The sequence below is a fragment of the Propithecus coquereli genome, unplaced genomic scaffold (assembly GCF_000956105.1).
Source record: "Propithecus coquereli isolate 6110/MARCELLA unplaced genomic scaffold, Pcoq_1.0 Scaffold29, whole genome shotgun sequence".
Taxonomy (NCBI): Eukaryota; Metazoa; Chordata; class Mammalia; order Primates; family Indriidae; genus Propithecus; species Propithecus coquereli.
This window is the reverse complement of record NW_012148507.1, coordinates 5,614,685-5,634,656: the sequence shown is the minus strand read 5'-3', so window position 1 is coordinate 5,634,656 and position 19,972 is coordinate 5,614,685. Positions and strand designations below refer to the sequence as shown.

At 49.5% G+C, this 19,972-nt stretch overlaps 1 protein-coding gene across 2 annotated transcripts; it reads right to left on the bottom strand.

Moving 5' to 3' along the window:
- Positions 1-429: 429 nt before the first annotated feature.
- On the bottom strand, positions 430-13,512 carry RNF122 (ring finger protein 122). 2 transcript variants are annotated; one of them, XM_012648581.1, is made up of 6 exons: positions 13,426-13,512; positions 8,318-8,474; positions 3,368-3,413; positions 3,027-3,068; positions 1,661-1,743; positions 430-1,414 (listed from the first exon to the last, which is right to left on the bottom strand). In XM_012648581.1, the coding sequence occupies exons 1-6, from the start codon at positions 13,448-13,450 to the stop codon at positions 1,300-1,302; spliced, it is 468 nt and encodes a 155-aa protein (XP_012504035.1). In that variant the 5' UTR covers positions 13,451-13,512; the 3' UTR covers positions 430-1,299. The 2 variants fall into 2 exon arrangements, with proteins under 2 accessions (XP_012504035.1, XP_012504036.1); XM_012648582.1 differs by having other exon boundaries at positions 1,661-1,740.
- Positions 13,513-19,972: the final 6,460 nt, after the last annotated feature.

The following is a 19,972-nucleotide window of genomic DNA, read 5'->3' as shown; positions in this document are numbered from 1 at the left end:
AAGGGCACTGCTGATTGCTTGACTTACAGGTACAATTCTACTCGTTAAAAGTCTTACTTGACAGAATGCTATGGTTGAAAACATCAACCACCTTTAAAAATGTTCTAGAAGTCAGATGAATAAGCCTGGCTTAGCAAGTCCTTACTGTACACTGGTGTTAGTCCTAACCTGTGTTGTACAGGTAATAATCTAAGATCGGTTTTTGTTTTTAAGGATTAGGAAGTTTTGTGTGTGGGTGTGTGATTTGGGTATAGGGAAGTGAAAAGAACCATTTAGAGAGCTTTCTTTTTGCTATTGGCAGCGAAGGGCCAACTGGCCACAACCACGGGCAAAAGTAGGTTAGAGAAACTTGTTAAATTTAATTCTTTAAATACGTAACTTTCTCCCACCCTCACCCACTCCAGGGAGGAACAGAAACGTCCCCCTCCCTCCCCCCATGCTGGGGATCCACGTATAAATCCTGAGATGGTGAGAACAAAGTACAAAAATACTATTTACAAAGGGGAAGAAGGGATCTGCTGCTGCCTTAACCTCAGACACCCTCCTCCCCAGGCCCCTTTTGATCCTTTACAAAAAGCCCCTGGGACTCAATTTGAGTGTGGAACAAGCCCTCCTCTAGAGGGGCCCACAGACCCCCACATGGAATAGGAAGCTCTGAGATCGAGGAAGAGAGAGATGGGCTAGCATCTCGGGTCCTGGCAGGGGACGGGGGCTGCCCCTTCACTAGCCTGCAGCCAGCCGGCCGCCAGCGGCCTTTGTTTCCATAGGTCTCGTGTAAACATTGACTTTCTCCTTTGAGATGTCCCAGCTCTTCTGTTTCATACAGAGCCTCCCTCGCCTCTGGTGGGAACACTTGGTTCCTTGATCTTTCCTTCTGACCTTCCTGCGTTAGGAGTGGGGAGGAGAGGGAAGGTTGTAGGTGGGGCAGAGCCCATCTCATCCTTCCTGGGTCAGGGCAGCTTGTCCTCCCTACAGGGACCTTGGAAGGGGATTTCTGCATGCTCTTGATCGGGATGAACTCTTCCCCCCAGAGCAGGGACCAGGCAGGTGGATAGTCTGGTACCAGGATCCAGTGGTCTCGTTGAGTGATGCCACCAGTACTGAGTAGCAGGGAAGGAGGCTTCAGGAGGCAGGAGGTGGGGCAAGTCTGATGGTGGAAGCCCAGCCCTGCACCGGCCTCCCCTTCAGATGAGGGTAACCATCACCCCCCAACAGTCCTGTTCCTTGGAGCTGTGCCTGCAGAGGGACCAGGCACCCATGGCAAGAGTTCTTCTCCAGGTCTTGGTGCAGAGGTAGCACTCACACCAGCTCATCCAATAGGATCCCAATGCTCTGGGTGGCCTCTGAGGGGCCAGCGATGGGCTTGTTACACATGGGGCAGACACAGCGCACTTCTAGCCACTTCACTAGACACCTGAGAACAAAGGAAGAGCTGTGATCTCTAAGAAAATACCCCAGACTTCTGCAGCTGCTTCTCAGCACAAGAACATCCCATCCCTGCCTCAACCTCCCCCCTCCTCTGGCTCGCTTGGTGACCAGACAGGACATGGGCCATCCCCTGGTGAGGGGTGAATGGGAGATGGCAGGGACTGGGAGGTTCCAGACGATGCTCCCTCATTATTTCTCCTTCCCAGGGCGACCTGGACACATCCCCACTTACTTGCGGTGGAAGGCGTGTTGGCACGGGAGCACGCCTAGCTCGTCCTTCCCTTTGAAGTCTTCCAGACAGACGGCGCAGGTCTGCTGTGGGGAGAAAGTTGGGTGTGAGAGAGGAGGCCAGGGAAGCACCTCACTCACCCATCCTGAACACCCATGATCTCATCCCCAATCAAGCAAATTAAGCTCTGTCCCGGTCCCTTCTGTCGGCCACAGAAACTTTAGCCATGGTTTAGAACACTGCATTGACAATATGGTAGCCGTTTACCACATGTAGCTATTAATTTAAATTTAAATGAACCAAAATAAGATGAAATTAAAAATTCAGTTCCTCAGTTGCACTGGCAACATTTCGAGCGCTCAATAGCTACATGTGGCTAACGCTTCCCATAGCGAACAGCACAGATATAGAACAAACATTTCTATTAACACAGAAGTTTCCATAGGACAGTGCTGTTTTAGAAGAATGGCTTCAAATCCTTTCTAACCTAGTACATTTGGTGAGGGGGGACTTACAATAGTAGCTAGAAGTAAGGATAGGGATATGGTGTGTGTGGTCAGTTACACTCTTTAAATCCAGACTTACGTCCCCGTACATTAACCCCCTTGATAGCAGCTGACTTACTCTCCTACAAGAGGGCTTAAACACCCGCGCTTGCAGAGATATAACAGCAGATGAAATGAGGCCATGTCTAGGCGGTCTCAGGCTTAGAGACACTGCGATCCTCCTTGCTCCCAGACAACCACAAACATGCTCTGATTCGAAGTGTCTGTGGCTATGGACAGAAGCCCTGGGATATGGGTTAGGTGACCTCCAAGGCATAGCATAGGTTGGAGGGATTGGAAGTGGCCAACTCCTAAAGGAGCCAGAGTTGAGGGGACCCAGGGAATTGGTGTAGGGGTTGGGGGGAAAAGGAGGGGAAATAGGGAAGAGATATAGCAACGAGCATACCAGTCAGATGGAGTCTGTTAGGACAGGGTATACACCACAGTAAAAGGACCTTATTATTATTATTATCATTTTGGTGGAACCAGGATGTAGGGGCTGAACATGGGGAAAGTCAGCTACAATATGTCTAAGGCATGCAGTGGTGTGTCCATCCTCCCCTTAAGGAGTATGCATTGCTGGATTCCTGGGGCCACGTGTCATTGCTTATCCAAACTCTTCATGTCTTCTGCCTGAGCTGGTTCCAGACATAACGAATTCCACATATTGATTCCCTGTTGCGGTGAGTCCCCTTTACTTGGCCAAAGGAGATATGAAGGCAGGTACTAAGAAGATTCCTGAAAGGGTCCAGGCTGAGAGCTGGAGAAAGGTACCGTCTGCCTTCCCTGTGGGGGCCCCCACCACGCTGTCCCAGCACACTTACCCCATATAATTGTAACTTCTTGGCATCACCTTTAAGCACCACCTGGGGAGAAGGAAGAGGGATGATGTCCAAAGAAACCAACCACAGGGGCCAGCCAGGCAGTACCAACCAAGTCCCCAGCCTTTCACCGGGGCGCCTCCCTCTCTCCGGTGACAGGGAGGGCTTTGGACTGCCTGGTGTAAACCAGACGTGGGGACAGTGAAAGGAGTTAGCCTCAGGGAGGCCCAGAGGTGAGGCCCAGGGGGATTCCAGGCCAGGGGAGCTTGAGGGGGTCTTCCCTTCCCCTCCCCTATCAGGGCAAGCAGCAGGGGGCAGTCTCAGGGAAGCACGTGGCACTTTACCTCCTTATATCCATATCGCTCACTCTGTGCCTGGTTCCGGAGTTTGCTGGAGGAGAAAGAGAAGGAGAGAAAGCAGGTTACTAAGCCTTTGCCTACGCAGAGCACTTTGGTGCAGGATAGGCTGACTGGCTGTGTGGTGGGCATTCTGCCGGAGGTAGGGAGGGCTTGTCCCATAGACACCATGGGGCGTGGTTTGGACCCCTACAGGCCACCGCCCATCAATGACTAAGGGCTAAGACTCTTGCTCGATAGCCTCAGAATTCCTCTGCCAGGTCTCATACACAGATTGGGGGTGCTCTGCCAAGAGAGTCCCCCAAATACTTCATTCACTTTCCCCGCCCTTTCCCAGTAGGTGAATTCCTTCAGGCACCCAAACCATACATATCAACAATGTGCTTACAGAGTGCACAGAAGTCCGATAGATATTCTTAAAAAGGATATTTCCACTAAGCCAGGACAGCAGGATAAATAAGTCTCTGTTGACCGTGGGGAATTTTCCACCCGGAGAACACAAGTATTCTGGAACCAAAGCACACTCTTCCCCTCGCGGTGCCAAACAACACAGACGATGCCTTCTTTGTTCTCTTCTTTTCATTTGAAGCTGGTGGCCTGCACATGGCCTAACTCTCAATGGCCAAAGCATAGCATGTCGTTACTAAGGGCAATAGTAGTTATGGAACCATCATAGTTATGGAACCCTCGCTATGCGTTGCCGTGACGCTAATCTGCTCGTATACATCCTCACGGAATCCAGACAGACTTTTAGAGGGAGATACCTTCCCCTTTTATAGATGAAAATGAAGCCCGAAGAAATTACATAATTTGCCCAAATGTCACCAAGCTGGTTGGCAGCAGAGTCTGGATCTGAATGAAAGTCTATGTGATTATAGAGCCCAAGCTCTTTACCACATAATGTGGCCTGTTCCTCCAATTAGGTGAAATACATCATAGTCCCGAGAATATGGTCTGGTCGTGGGACACACCCTACAACTCAGAATGGCTCACTATGCAAATGGCTGGGGCCATAATTATACACTTAATGCTGTGCCATTTTCGGGGGTGGGGGGGTGACTTTCTCTCCAAATCTTGCAGGTGGCTTCAGACGGCCTTCTGTACGTGGGCTATAACGGGGTAACTGATCATCCTAACACAGGCCTGGCGTATCGCAAGGAAGCGTCAGAAACTCGGCGAGTCAGAGCAGGGGTGGGAAATTCTAGTCTGAGGGCCTGCATGCAGCTCACCACCTGTTTTTATAGTGTCTACGAGCTAAGAAAGGTTTTTATTGTCAAATGGTTGAAAACGGAAATAAAGAATATCTCCTGACACATGAAAATGTGTCAGGAGATATTTCAGCGTCCATTAAGTTTTACTGGAACACGGCCATGCTTGTAGTTTACGTGCTGCCCGTGGCTGCTTTTGCGCTCTAACGGGAGTCGGGTAATCCTACTGGAGACCTCGTGTTGTGCAAAGCTGAAAACATTTACTATCTGACTGTTTAAAGAAACAGGAGTGCCGCCCCAAGTTAGCAAAAGAGAACCTCAGATCACAGAGAGCCCCAGTCGAAGGGGGCGAGAGATGCCCTGGGGCGGGGCGGAGGCTGAAGCTGCCGCCCGGGCGACGGAAGACACAGAAGGTGGGGGCAGAGCCAGGTCCGAAGCACAGTGCAGGGCAGATGGGACCAGGCTGTCAAGGTGACCTGGGGAGGCTGTGTGTTCCTGGAGCCTCAAGAACTCCAGTCCCAGTGGACTCCTGCCATGGGCCTGAGGGCAGCACATCCACTGACCCCCACCTTCTCTGCACTCTGTTTCCTGCTCATTGCAGGGGTGGCTAAATGCCTAATCAGGGCCCCCACTGTCCCGTCCTTAACTGTGCAAAGAACTCCTTGATCCAGGCAAGGCCTTCATACATACAGCTTCCAAATGGGAGAGGGAGGGAAGGACGCGCCCAAAGCTCACATGAATGGCTGTTCCCTAATGCAGGTGGGAAGCGCTCCCATCGGCAGGGAGCTCACAGCCGCCTTCTGAGGAAGAAGGACACTGCTGCTCTGTTCCGAGGTATGTGCAGAGCAAACAAGGAAGTGGTGAAGGGCCTGTGTTTGTAACTCTGTCTGGGGGAACGAGGGACTGACTGCCACACAGCTCGAGGCTCCACTGCCTCGCCTGCCACATGGCTGTACCCACATAGCACACGCTGTGCCCTCCCCTAGGCACCTGGGTTGTCCCCTCCCCTGCACTCATCCCTGCCGTCTGGTTGATGGTGGGGAAGGGCTTCAGCGCTGTCCCTTCATCGCACACAAAGATTTCAGCTGAGCCAGGGCTAACTAGATCGTGATTGCAATGGGGCCAAAAAGGTTGCAAGGAAAAACCGCAAAAAGCAAAGACCCTGGGCCATCCTCGCCGGGGCCGTCGTGCCAACAATGGCGGACAGGTGGCCTTCTCAGCTGTTGGATGAGCAAAGCGACTAAAAATACCCCCGACTTTTTGAAATACGAGACCAGTTCTGGCCCCTGCCCGTGGGCTTTCCCTTGCCTCTTCTCCCTTTTAGAACCAACAGTGCAGCCAGGTCCCGAAAATAACTGTTGCCTTCCTGCCTGTTTGTGCTTCCCTGGCCACTCTGTCCTGCGGAGGGCAGAGGTCAGCCCCCAGGGAGAGGGAAAGAGGGAGCAGGGGGAGGCTGGCCTTGGCTGATGAGCTCACCAGGCCGGGAGGGGTAGTCATGGGCCTATTTTGGCTGAGGAGGAAACCGAGAAGCAGGCAGAGGAAGTGGTGGCTTCTGCGCCTGTGTGTCTTTCTATATATAGGCACACACAGGCTGCCACATACCAGTGAGCCTCTGGGACCATGCAACTCCAGGGTCAACTGGCTTCGGGCAGGCAGAACAGAGGGTGCGGTGACAGGGGAGCAGATTACCGCAGAAGGGACAGGTGGTGCCGAGAGCTGTGCACAGCGGGGCTGCACTACAGCCGGGGCAGCTCTTATCATCGTATGGTTACTGCTCTGCTCTTTCTCTTTGGCTGGAGCAAAAGAAATCAGCCATACACAGCTCCCTAGCTGGTCCTGCTGCGGGACCCAGCTCCTAGCTGTAAAGGCAGAGGCAGAGGATGCTACGGTGCCTCCCCCACCTCCCGCCAAGGAGTAAGTCACACGGAAGGCAAACATATGGACGGAATCGGAACGACTCTAGCTAATTGCTACCAGACTAGCCCACCTCTGTATCCTCCCTGATGCATGACCTTGGGCAAATCCTTAACCGTCTTGAGCATGAACTTCCTCATTTATAAAGTGGGCTAATACCTAAACCAAGGATTAAGTGAGCTAAATGGTTTACAAAATGCTGACCACAATGCCTGGCACACAGAAAGTAAAGAATAGCTAAAAACCTAAGGTCACACTGAGTAGTGGCTGGAGTAGGAAGTGAACCCGGGTTACCCACTTCCTAGCCCAGAGCAATTTTCTCTAGATTGCCTTCTCTAGACCACCTTTGCTGCTTGGTGTGTGTGTGCCTATAGGGGTGGGTGTGGGCAGAGGGAAGGGACCAAACAGAGTTGGTTTTACAAACTCCTCCAGCCTCATTACAAGTAAATCTTTGGTATTTGGTCTGTCTCCGTCATGGTTTTCCAGGAATTTCATGAATTGCTTAACATGAGGGCGTAGGGTTGAGCTTGGGGGAGGTCAGTGGCCAGGAAAAAAAACAGGCTTCAGATAAAGGGAAGGAGAGGGAAGGGAGGGAGAAGTACCAGAACTCTACCCCACCCCCACTTAATAGGTAGAGGTAAACTCCAGACCCAGTTGTATATGAAGGAAAATAAACCACTGACTCCACTGCATAGACTTTTAAGTGGAAAATTCCACTGCTAGGGACCTGTTTGAAAGGTTCTGAGAAGGAAGAAGCCCAAGGTAGCAACTGAGAGTGCTGCCTGAGGCCACTTCCCCTTCATAGAGGGAGCTCTCCCAGCCTTAGGGAAGATGGCTAAGGACCTGCCTCTGCTCTAGCTGCCTTGCAGAGAAGCACTCAGACCCAGCGGGGCATCTCAGTAGCGAGCAAAGACTCCTTTTCCTTAATCTTAATTTAATCTTCTTAAAGGATTTGATCAGACACTAGCCTAGACCCCAGCTGATGTCTACCCAGGCATCTGGTAAGGTGTGGGTGGCGGGGAAGAGGGCCGGGGATCACGTGGCTGTAAGGACTATTGGCCTGTCCAACTGGCCAGGGATGTTTGACACTCTCCAATGTACGGGACGGCCCCACACAATGAGGAATTGTCAATACCAACAGCACGCCCCAGTCAGAAACACGACTACTTTGACTTCCACTCTAAATACCAGTCATGCTCCACATTTTTTCTAGAAAACAGCTACCAAGTTCTATGTCTTTCAGGAAGATGCAGAAAAATAGCCCTGCCAAGCTCATATCCTTCCCTGGATCCCTAAGCAATTAAGAATAAGTGATGTTTTTAGTTGTTGTTGTTTTTCTTTTTCCCCCAGTCTCAAAAGTAAGAGCTTGCCAGGCAGAATAAACAAGGAGCTCTCCAGACATCAGCTTGCTAATATTAGCATCTGGAGGGCTGACAACAGGATTTCCCGGGAGGGCAAAGGAACATGCCACTGGTGCCCACTTGTTGCTGGCCACCCAGAGGTCATGAGCTGGGAGTCGAGAAAGACAGCTAAGGGACTATCAACTTTGTTGCTCAGTCAGACAGTAATTCTAGGCAACATTAGACTAAGTGGCCAAGAAAGAGGTGGGATGCGGCCTAACCCATGGTGACCTTATATGCCCTGGGACAACTTGATAGGCTGATATAAATAGAAACATCAGGCCTTGGGGACCCAGAGAAGGACAGGCTTAGCCATGTGCCCAAGCAGCAGCTCCAGCAGAAGGCTAGTGACTCTGCTCATCTTGCCTGGCCTCCTCCGTGCTGGACTCCCCCAGGTGAGCCTGCGCTCCGCTCACCTGATAAAATAGCAGCAGAAGATGAGGCTAAGCATGAACACGAAGATGCCTGTGCCAAAGATGACCATATAGATGTTGAGGGGAAGGTCCTGGAAACTGATGGGTGGCATCGAGCAGGACTTGTTGGTACTCACCAGTCCCAGGCCACAGAAACACCCTGCAAAAGGGAGAAAAAAAAAAAAAAATCGCATGAGAGTTGGAAACGGACCACTGGCATTGCTGGCACTGTGCCAGCAAGGATAGAAAGAGAATTGGCAGGCTCTGGGTTCCTGAGCCTCTCACTCGGTCGGTGCCTTTACTTTTACATCCCAGCAGTAACCACTTCCTAGCTCTGTATGCTTGAGTAAATTATTTAACCAATTGACAAAACTGAATACTGTCTAAAGTACTTAAAACAGTACTCCCATCTAAGGGATCAAGGATTCAAGCAATGGGCAGAAGACAGAAAACTTAATTCCATCAGGGAGAAGCCCACATACATAGCAAAACAGCAAGATGAAGAGGCTTAGGTTAGGAAATAGAGTAGTGGGGTTCCCACGCCACCTCTGCCTAGCTGTGCGTGACCTTTAGAAAGTTACCTCTCTGAGCTTCGCTTTGTCGTACAAAAACAAGCCAAATAGAGGACCGAAAATGATGGTGTGAGAAAGACGCTTTGTAAATTGCAAAGTGCAATTGCAAAGGTCATTTGTCATTATTAAGCCACCTGCTCCAGAACACAAGCTGTGCCAGGACTAGAATAGAAATTGTTCACTCCAAGGCCAGGCCAGCGCTCCAGAAAGTGGTGATGGGGGTTGGGCAGGGCAGTTGCAGCTTCCCTTACTGGTCACCTTCCCCCTTTTCATTTCCTTTTAACCTTTTTTTTTTTTTTTTTTTGAGACAGAGTCTTGCTCTGTCTCCTGGGCTACAGTGTGGTGGCGTCATCATAGCTCACAGCAACCTCAAACTCCTGGGCTTAAGCGATCCTCCTGCCTCAGCCTCCTGAGTAGCTGGGACTACAGGCACATGCCACCACGCCTGGTTAATTTTTTCTATTTTTAGTAGAGACGGGGTCTCGCTCTTGCTCAGGCTGGTCTCGAACTCCTGAGCTCAAGCAATCCTCCTGCCTCGGCCTCCCAGAGTACTAGGATGACAGGCGTGAGCCACTGTGCCCAGCCAACCTTCCCCCTTTTGAATCAAAGCCTCCACAGTACAGTCCCAGTGACAGCGGCACCCCCTGGGAGCTTGTCGGACATGCAGACCCCGAGGCCCACCCAGACTAAATGAATCAGGATCTACATTTTAACAAGATCCTCTGCCCACAGTCACTTTAAGAAGTGCTGTTAGTCACTAGAAGCTGCCCTGCACATGTCACTTGGGGATAAATCCTGGTTGGTCTATCCATCCTGATAGTCACTTCCTCCTTGCCAGTATTTGGTGCTGAGGTGAGTATGTGACCAGGTTCCAGGCAAAGAAACAAAGAGAAAGTCTGTTGGAAAAGGAAAGTTTTTTTGTTTTTTTTTTTGTCATGTCTCTCCAAGATACCTAGAGTAGTGATGGCCAAGTTGTAACTGGAAAGAGAGCAGATCCATAAAAATATCCAATGGCCAAGGATGGCAGAGCAGAAAGGGAAAGAGAGAAGAGTCCTCGATTAACAAGAACACTAGAATTTACCGTATGCCTGCTACATCCCAAGCTCATGCTACCAACTCAATCTTTGCAACGCCACAGTAAGACGTTGTTACTTCCCCCACCAATGGGAAAAAACCTCAATCATTAAATAACCCGCCCACGGTCAAATAGCTAAGAAGGCCTGGCTCCAAAAGCCTCTCTGTACTCAGGCCTTGGGTTCTAGGCACTTTCCTGACATCTTGGTTAGGAGCCAGGACCCATTAAGATACTGCAGAGTCCTGCGTTCTAATTGCCAGTGCTATCCGAACTCAGCAGAAGGCTGGCTTGAAAGACTGAAAGTCAGCTTTGACATCATGTATGTCATTAAGCTTCATCCCTTACACCTACCTGTTGCCCACATAACGAGCCTCCATTCAAAGCTCTTTTAGATTGTGCCCAATTCTCTTGCCACGTCCCCATCCAAACACTCATTACCTGCTACTGTTTCCTAATTGATGTCATCCTTATTTCTGGTTCCTTCTCTTATTTACTCCATATGCCTGACACATCCTCCCACTTGGTTTATCATGTAATTTCCAAACTCACAGCTGGCTTCAATTCCTCCTAAACATGTACCCTTTCACCTTGCAATTTTCCACTAAATGTTCTCCAATACCACCCCACGTGGGTGTATGGTGGTAGACACATAGGAGAATGAATGGATGACCTCACCGTGTTGGGAAGAAGACAGACAACATGGATTTCACCATAGAGAATGAGGTACCATACTAGAGGTGTGTCTATAATCCTGAGAACAAAGATGAGACTGTCATTAAGTGTGTACAGTCCTCCTAACAAGCCTGAATACTCCTAGGTCTGAGGACACCAGCTTGGACTTTTGCAAATTCTCCATTGTCTATCCTATCCTAGTGTTTGGCTTATTCCCGATAACTAGTTAATAGATAAATAACTCCCCAATTTCTCAAAATAACCTGGTCCTTCTGGCGAAAGCTGCCACTTCGAAGTAACAAGACTGATGTTTGGGAAAACTGCCCAGAAACTGCCCTCATCTAATGGATCACCAGTCAACCCACAAGTATTACTGAGGGCCTGTTTCATGCACTGACCTAGACATTGTGAGAAAACAAAGTAAAAGAAGTTCTTACTTTGAAAGACTTTTCGATTAAGTTGAAATTAAGGAAATAAGCAGCTACTAATCTTTTCTGTGCCCAAGTGGAAGTTCCTTGTTTTTAGGCTCCAGCAGGGGTTAGAAAGAAAGAATTAATATTTTTGCTACCCCTCCCCACTCAAATATTTGCTCTCTGTGGGCCAAAGAAGATCAGTTTTCCATGAAGACATCATGGTAGACCAACCAGCTAGAGAAGGATAACCTGCAGTCTACACTGGATAAGGGCCTCGGGACTTCCCTTCCAGAAAACTGTCCTCATTGCCAACGCTTTGGGCCGCCAGCCATCTCCCACCTCCAGTCCTCAGCAATATTTGATGCTACAAGAGGGTCTAACACCCTACCTGCCTTGGCTCTTCTGTGCACCCTTATAAGCTGATGGTTGGTACGGGAACTCCCAAAGCTGTGGCTCCCGCAGGGGGTATGTGCCTGTACTCCGCAGGTACACTGCCCCCCCCCCCCACCTCCTGGTCCTCTGATCAGTTTATGTCCACTATCTTATCCTGTCTGCTAGAAGCTTTCCCTGGGGCCCTAGGATTTTGTCAACAAGCTTGGGACTTCTTGCAATAAAGATGTTAAGTCAGAAGAACTTCATGGTCAAGGGAAGATGGTCTGTTTGCTTGTATTACTATTAAAGAGAAATGGAAAAATAGTCTGTTGGCCAAAAGCTGACAGTGGAGTCAGTTTTCCCTCTAAAACTTATAAGGACAGAGAATACTAACCCCAGGAAAAGAGGGGCACCCGACATTTTCCAGAAGGGTGGGGGAGGCTTTGATTTCTCACTGGAGTCAAAGAACGGGATCTTGCAGTCACTGTAAGCAGTGAAGCTAAAGCAGCAGTCTAAAACTTCATAGAAAAGGAGGCAGCCTAGCAGAAATGCCAGTATTACTGACCAACGGCCTCATTTCTTCTCCCTAAGTCTCGTTCCATTGTCTATGCCAACCTTAGAACGCCTTGACATCAGAATGCCTCATCTTATCTGGCAGGCTGGGAGCAAGAATGACGTCAGAGCAGGGCTGGCCAAGAAAGACCAGGGGATCTGGGAACTGCTTCTGCTTCCCAGCCAACGGGAATCTTTCCCAGATGCTGGGATGCACCGGCCTTCCTCAATCCCCATCCCCCGCCCCTTCTCCCACGAAACCACCTATCACACGCAGCTTGGTTCATTTTCAGGAAATGAGATCCGACTAGCAAAAGGAGGAAGGGGGATGGGGGACACTCAGACACATGCTGCCCAAACTCTGCCCTGAAACAAAAGCCTCTTGAAATAATTAATCCAAGATCTGGCAGGAGCCAACTCTCAAGAATGGATTTTTTTTCCCTAACTAGCCAGCTTGCCATACTCAGAGATAAGACCAGCTGCTTCTCATCTCTCCCTCCCAGAAATTGTCGAGGCGCTAAAAACAACGCAGTCAAGGGACCACGGGGGTCGGGGGGAAGGGTATTAATATCTAAGATTTTTAAGTGACCTGCTGAAAAAGTATCTAAGGTTTTTAAGTGACCTGTTCAGAAAGAGCTTCCTTTTCAGGTAGCTTGGGTGAGGAGTCTAACCTGTGCGACCTGAACTGCCAAAAAGCCCCAGGTGAAATGAACTAGCTTAGCAACACCACCCAGGCCTGGGAGAAATGGGGAGTTGGGGGAGGAGTTGCTGGGTCTGGAGGTGCGGTCTCCACCTGGGCTCGAGAGCAGACACCCCAGTCTGGCCTTGGGGCCAGAAAGCACTGCCCTGGCCAGGCCAGCCCCCACCCCAGGGACCGCCGAGCGCCGGGGTATCTGCAAGGCTTTATCAACTCAATACAGCGACTCTTGAATCCAGTGTTTCCTTCAGGCACAAGGCCCGGCTAGCAGCCAGTGGGAAGCCAACAAAGAGCGAGGAAGCCGCCCCTGCGCCCTGTCCCGCACGCTGCATTGTGTACATATTTAAAATAGCCTGCAAAGTTTCAGGCCGGGGACTTTAGCTCCCTCTAGGAGATCCCAGCCCGAGCGCGGATTTAATTCTCCTCCAACAACCACAACAAAGAACAGAGTTTGCGTGCACAAAGGCAGGGGAAGGGGGCAGGAGAGCCGAGCCGCCACACAAAGGCCGGGGACCCCTCGGCTCCCACGCCCCCGGCCCGCCGCAAGTTCAGAGGCCCTTCTGGACCCTCGACTTAAAACTGGATTATTTCAAATTCCGCGCTGTGCAGAGTTGGGCGCCAGGACGCCTTCTCGATCGTCCCATTTCATTATAAACTCGGCTGCAGAGGGGGCGGCGAGCCCTCTGCCGTCCAACCTTGCGTCCCGCTCCGCGCCTCCTGCAGGCCCGGGTCCGCTCGCCCCCCGCCCCGGGACTCACCGTTACACCACTGGAATGGGTGCATCAATGAGGTCTCGGCTGGCTTCCCGGGCGAACGGACGCAGGCGGCGTGCCAGGCGGGCGGGGAGGGCGCACCGGCTGTCGCGCGGGGCGGCGGGGGGGGCGGGTGCGGGGCGCGGCAGCCGCCTTTCTCCAGAAGCCCAACTCCCCGCGGAGTGGGGGGCTTTGGCGAGGCCGGTCTTCAGAGCAACAAAGAGGGAAGAGGAGGAGACAAACAAACAGAAAGTCCCCCGGAGCAGAGCACCGCAGAGGAAACGCACGAAGGGCCCCGGGCTGGGGGAGATGCGGGGCGCCGCAGAGCGGGGCGGGGGCGTCCAGGCGGCGGGAGCTGTCGGCCAGCAGAGCGGGGACAAGCCCTGGCAGGAGGCTCGGCTCAGGTGCCGCGACGCGGAGGCGAGCGGGCCGGGGTTCCGAAACTGACACCCGGCCGCGCACACCCCCGCCCTTTTACCGCCCCCGGGAAACCCCGCCCCCTGCCCGTCACCCGCCCTCCGGCCAATGGAAGCCTTCCTCCCGCGCTGGAGTGTTCGGTGCGAGCCCGCCCCCTCCCCGGGAAGGCGGGAGCTTCCCTGCACGGCGGGCCCCGCTCCGCCCCCATGCACCTTCCCAGGACTCGGGACACTCCGGTCTGGAGGGAGCGCGGGGCCCTGCGACGCCCGGAGGGGGCCGGGGCCGGCCTCCTGCACGGCGGACGCACAGGCCAGCGAACAATTACTGCCGCATTGTTTTCTGCCTCCCGATCTGTTACTGTCTAGCATTTCCATAGCCCTTTGAGAACCAGTTCTGGGGAGCAGTGACGCTTCTGCTCCGTGGGTGCGGGCAGGTCCTGGGTGGCGCCTGGCGCGTTCTCCTGCTCACTGCGGAAGGGGCACCTGAAGCGCGGGAGTAAAGCCGATTAATTACCAAAGTGGCATCTGGAAAGGGCTTTCGTGTCATCCAACTTTTGGCCTGCCCCTCATTTTACAAACCAGGAACTAAGGCCTGAAGCTTAAGATTTGTCAGGGTTCCGGGCTCCGGAGTGGCCGAATCAAAACCAGAAACTGACATTGTCAACCTTAAGGACAGGTATCTTTGGCAACTAGCACCTCGTTGGTGTTGAATAAATAGTAGTTGAAAGAAAGATTGAATCTCTTAATTTCCTGCCCAATATTCTGTGTTTTCCATGACGATGCATCGTCTCTTTCTGTTTTTGTCCATTTTCCACCTTTCGTTTTTACAGAAAGTGTTCGCTGTGAGCCTATTAATACTTTATGCCAAGCACGGTTGCTCCATCGACGTCATAGGAGACGGCAGATTTCTGCCCTCCTGGGACTTAGTGCGTGAGGCGACAGGCAAAGAAGCAAACAAATAAGAACGTTGCTATCTTCCTGTGAAACATCCAATCTCCCTATTTAACCTGTTAATGGAAGATGATAAAATACCCAACACCAGGGAATTCGTGATATTCAAGGTTATGCATACGAAGGCCTTGTCATTTAAAAGTATTGTCCTTAAAGTATCAAATGACTTGACCAACATCACAGAGCAGGCTGGAACATAGTTTAACACTTAATGACTTAATTGTCTTAAAACAATTGTTTTCTTTCTGAGCTAGTCAGGAGAGGCATCGCCTACATATCTAACTCATTTCACTTCTTAACTGACAATTGCAAAAGCTTCCTAACTGGCCGCTGTCATTCTAGTGTATTTCTCAGACTTTAAAGCCCACAAGACTCAGTGTTATGTTAGAGATGCAACACATGCAGATTCCCAGGCCATGAGTCCAGAAATTCTGATTCAGTCGTTAAAAAGCAGGCCCAGGAATCTTCATTTTAATATGCTTTGTTTCCCCCAATTCTCATGAGAGTTATTGAGAGAAACAGTGCTCTGATTTCACTCTCGAATCCACCCTTTCTGCTGGTCCCGGAGTTATCTTTCTAAAATACAAATGTGAACATTTATTTCCTTTGTTTAATAACTTTTGTGAGTCTCCGCTGCTTACAGAATATAGTTCGAATTCTAGAGTGTGGCATTCAAAGCGTTTTTGTCTTCCTGATACTCTCCTTCCTACACACATCAGCCACGAAGCTTTTTGTTGTTGTTATCATTCCTTGAACATAGTTTGTTCTCTCTTAACTGTGATCTTGCACCCGCTATTGCTTCTGTTTGGAATGCCTGTTTTCCTTCTGTGCCTGACAAACATTTCGTGAGATTCCACCAAAAATTCACCTCTTCTGGGGCTCACTGTTGTCACTCCCGTGTATGAATTTCTTTTAACATTTCGCATGCACAGTGTAGTGTGGCACGAATTCTCCAGATAATTGTGTGATTTCCTGGGTTTGGTTCCTTCATGAGCTCGCCTCATAAGAGATTTTTCCGGGGCATGGTCTGCTTTTGTGGGTTAGTGTCTGATACAATAAATGTTTCTGGAGTTTATGTGAATTTGTGTGAGCATGTGCATAAATAACCATACAATTTAAACCACGTTCTGGTACAGTGTAGAGGTTTAAAAACCATGTAGATCATACATTATATGATTCTAAACATATGACATTCTGGAAAGGGCGAAACTATGGAGACAGTAAAAAGGCCAGTGGTTGGCAGAGGTTGGTGGGAGACAGTGATGAGTAGTAGGTGGAGCACAGAAAATTTAACGGAAGTGAAACTACTCTGTACGATACTACAATGGTGGAGACATGTCATTATATATTTGCCTAAACCCGTGAAATGTACAAAACCGAGAACAAACCCTCGTGTATACTTAATGTGAACTACGGACTTCGGGTGATCCCGATGTATCAATGTAGGTCCGTCAATTATCTAACAAATATACCACTCCCGTGGGGGATGTCGATAATGGGGGAGGCTGCGCATTGTGGGGAGTAGGGAGTGTATGGGAAATCTCTGTGCCTGCCTCTCAATTTTGCTGTGAACCTAAAACTGTTCTGAAAAATAAAGTCTATTTTAAAACAACAACAAGTGTGCATAATGGTTCCTTAACCAATAGTTCTTTCTGTTCATGGAGGAGAAGTGTGATGGGTGATCCTAATTTCATTAAGACTCTCCTGCTAGGTGCTGCTAGCACAAAACTGTGAAATTGGGAGAGCCTTTGAAGGGAAAATTGAGAGGAAGTGATGAGCACCTCCCCATCCCACTCCCACTTAGACTAAAGAGAGCCTTGGTGGGAAAACACCTCGATGGCAGGAACAATGGAAGTTCTCATTGAAACAGAGCTGGCCAGTCAGGACAATGAACATCTCAGGTCACACCTACACAGACCGTGACTACAGTCATCCGACAGGATGCTCTATCACAATTTCTATTTTATTAAGCATTCAGTAAGATCTCCTGAGGCCTTTAAGGACTCCAATACGGGGGGGAAAAAAAAAAAAGGCCCAGAAAAACGGATGACAGGAACAATGCTAGCTCTCATTGAAACAGAGCTGGCCAGTCAGGACAATGAACATCTCAGGTCACCCCTACACAGGCCGTGACTACAGTCATCAGACAGGATGCTCTATCGTCTCTACTAAAAAAATAGAAAGAAATCATCTGGACAACTAAAAAAATATATATATATAAAAAATTAGCCGGCATGGTGGTGCATGCCTGTAGTCCCAGCTACTCGGGAGGCTGAGGCAAGAGGATCACTTGAGCCCAGGAGTTTGAGGTTGCTGTGAGCTAGGCTGGTGCCACGGCACTCTAGCCAGGACAACAGAGCCAGACTCTGTCTCAAAAAAAAACCAAAAAACTATTATATCCCTTCCCAATCTTTCACCCTCATCCCCCCTGGCCAATGCGGCCACAGGGCCTCAGAGATGATGGTTTAGATTGGGAGATGTAGCTTAGAGGAAGCGCTTTGGTTTGGAGCACCTTTGGAAAGACTGGTTCAGTCCCGATGTCTCCCTACACTGAAGGGTCCTACAGAAAACAAGCTGATTTCTTGCATCGTGTCAATCCAATTTAGACCTCCCACCCACTCCCACCCCGCCCAGCTTCACATGAGTCAGAAAGACAAATCTGGTTATTTTATTGAGGAAGAAACTAAAATGGTAAAGAAGACGCAGGAACATTATTCAAAGCCACTTGAGAAATCTGAAGTAGGATTATATTTCTAAATCTTCCGTGGAAAGAAGCAAAGGTAATACTAAGCTTCCAGAAAAATTTCTAAGGAGTCAAGGGATTCTCTTTATTCTCACTGCCTCACCCAACATCCTCTTATACTCCCCGAGAGCCCCTCACTTTAAGGCCTTGCAAACAGGAGAGAAACACTTGGGGAGAGACAGCCAATTCTGTGCAGGAACATGGGGGCAGAGGACTTAATCACTTCATTTCACCTTTATTAAGAGATTCTTCATGGGCGTCCAAATCCAGACCTAAAAGATAGAAGAGACGCCAACCACGGTTGGTTATAAAAAATGGTAGTTAACTCTGGGAGGCTGAGGTGGGAGGATTGCTTGAGCTCAGGAGTTCGAGACCAGCCTCCGATCACAATCCAATCGAGAAATGGTTCATTGTTGTTGCATACAAGAAGCGAAGACGACACTTCAAAATGATGATTTTTTGATTTTCAGTCAGCTCAGGAGGCACCCACTTAGTGAGCTTTTCTACCTTTCCAATTTGCTTCCAACGCTGAACGACCGTAGAATGGTCGACGTTGAGTTCTCTGGCAACTTCACGTGTGGTTGTAGAGGATCAGTTTCGATGACTGCTCTCAATTGGTTGTTGTCAACTTCCGATGGCCGGCCGCTGTGCTCCTCATCTTCAAGGCTCACGTCTCTGCAAAACTTCTTGAACCACCACTGCACTGTACGTTTGTTAGCAGTTGCTGGGCCAAATGCATTGTTGATGTTGCAAGTTGTCTCTGCTGCTTTATGACCCTTTTGGAACTTAAATAAGAAAATTGCTCAAATTTGCTTTTTGTCTAATATCATTTCTACAGTCTAAAATAAACATAAAATAAACAGCAAATAATAAGTCATTAACAAAAATCATAAAGCGAGAAATGCGCATTAAAACGATGTATAACATAACCATATTTATTTGAGAATATATTCCAATATCAAATGGCAAATGTCAACAATGCTAAAACCACAATTACTTTTGCACCAACCTAATAATTCTTTTATTTTTTTTTATTTATTTTTGAGACAGAGTCTCACTGTGTTGCCTGGGCTAGAGTGCCGTGGCGTCATCTTAGCTCACAGCAACCTCAAACTCCTGGGCTCAAGCGATCCTCCTGCCTCAGCCTCCCGAGTAGCTGAAACTACAGGCATGCGCCACCATGCCCGGCTAGTTTTTTCTATATATTTTTAGTTGTCCAGTTAATTTCTATTTTTAGTAGAGATGGGGTCTCGCTCTTGCTCAGGCTGGTTTCGAACTCCTGAGCTCAAACAATCTGCCCGCCTCAGCCTCCCAGAGTGCTAGGATTACAGGCGTGAGCCACCGTGCCCGGCCCCAACCTAATAATTCTTTAAAGGAGTTGAGAGTTGTTCATTGTCTGTTGGGTAAATGAGGCTCTTCATTCTTTTTATTCTTAAATGATTTGGCCTTTCTCTTTCCAGATACCCTGGAGGTCTCAGGATAAGAATACTTTTAGGGGATTGATATAAGTCTTGGCCAAAGGTGTTCACAATCTACCCCACAACGTCCCCTGTTCCTGGTCTGTTGTTGTCCAGGAAAGTGAAGCAGCGATTTCCCCACCCTGCCCCCAGCTCCAAATCCACAGAGGAAGTCCAACACGAGAAAAATCCATTGCTGTGACTACAGAAGAAAACTCTTTTTCTGTCCCGAAGCTGGGGCAGTTCTGGGACGGTGCCAGGGGCTTTTTCCTAAGGGAATGCCCTGATGCTTTTCCTAAGAATCAGAGGAAGAAACAAAAGCTATGGGGTTTAGGCTAACCTGTTTGCCCAGGAATTCTGCACTTTCCTGCCATGTTTTTGGCTTTCTGGAATGAAGCCAGCACTCTAAGCTGGAGCTGAATCATGTCATGTGTGAAAGTGGAGATTCCAGAGTAAAGAGGGGAGAGGGAGAGAGAAAGGAGAGGACTGCCTGTTATCGACCACCCATGCGTGCCAAGCCCTGTGCTCAGCGCTTTGCATAGTCTCATTTATTCCTTTTCCTTACTGTAATCCTTAAGGGATTATTTTTGGTTCTAATTTCCTATAAGATCAAATTGAAAGCCCAAGAAAGTTAGGTCTTGTCAAAAATCACATCATTCTTAAATGTCGGTGCCAGAATTCCAACCAAACTCAGTTTCTCTCCACAAAACACACATGGTGCTTAAAGAATAAGGCTCTGGGCCAGGCGTGGTGGTGCACACCTGTAGTCCCAGCTACCGGTGAGGCTGAGGCAGGAGGATGGCTTTGGGCAGGACAAGCCCGGCACTTGTCCCTCAGGCCGCATCAGAAGAATGAAGACAAGGAGGAGATTTGAGGAGAAGGAAAGAGGAGTTTATTCATTTGCTGGCAAATGAGGAAGTTGACAGACTCTAGTCTCAAAGTACCAACATCCTGCCTGTGAGCAGGAACACAGAGCTTTTTTTTTT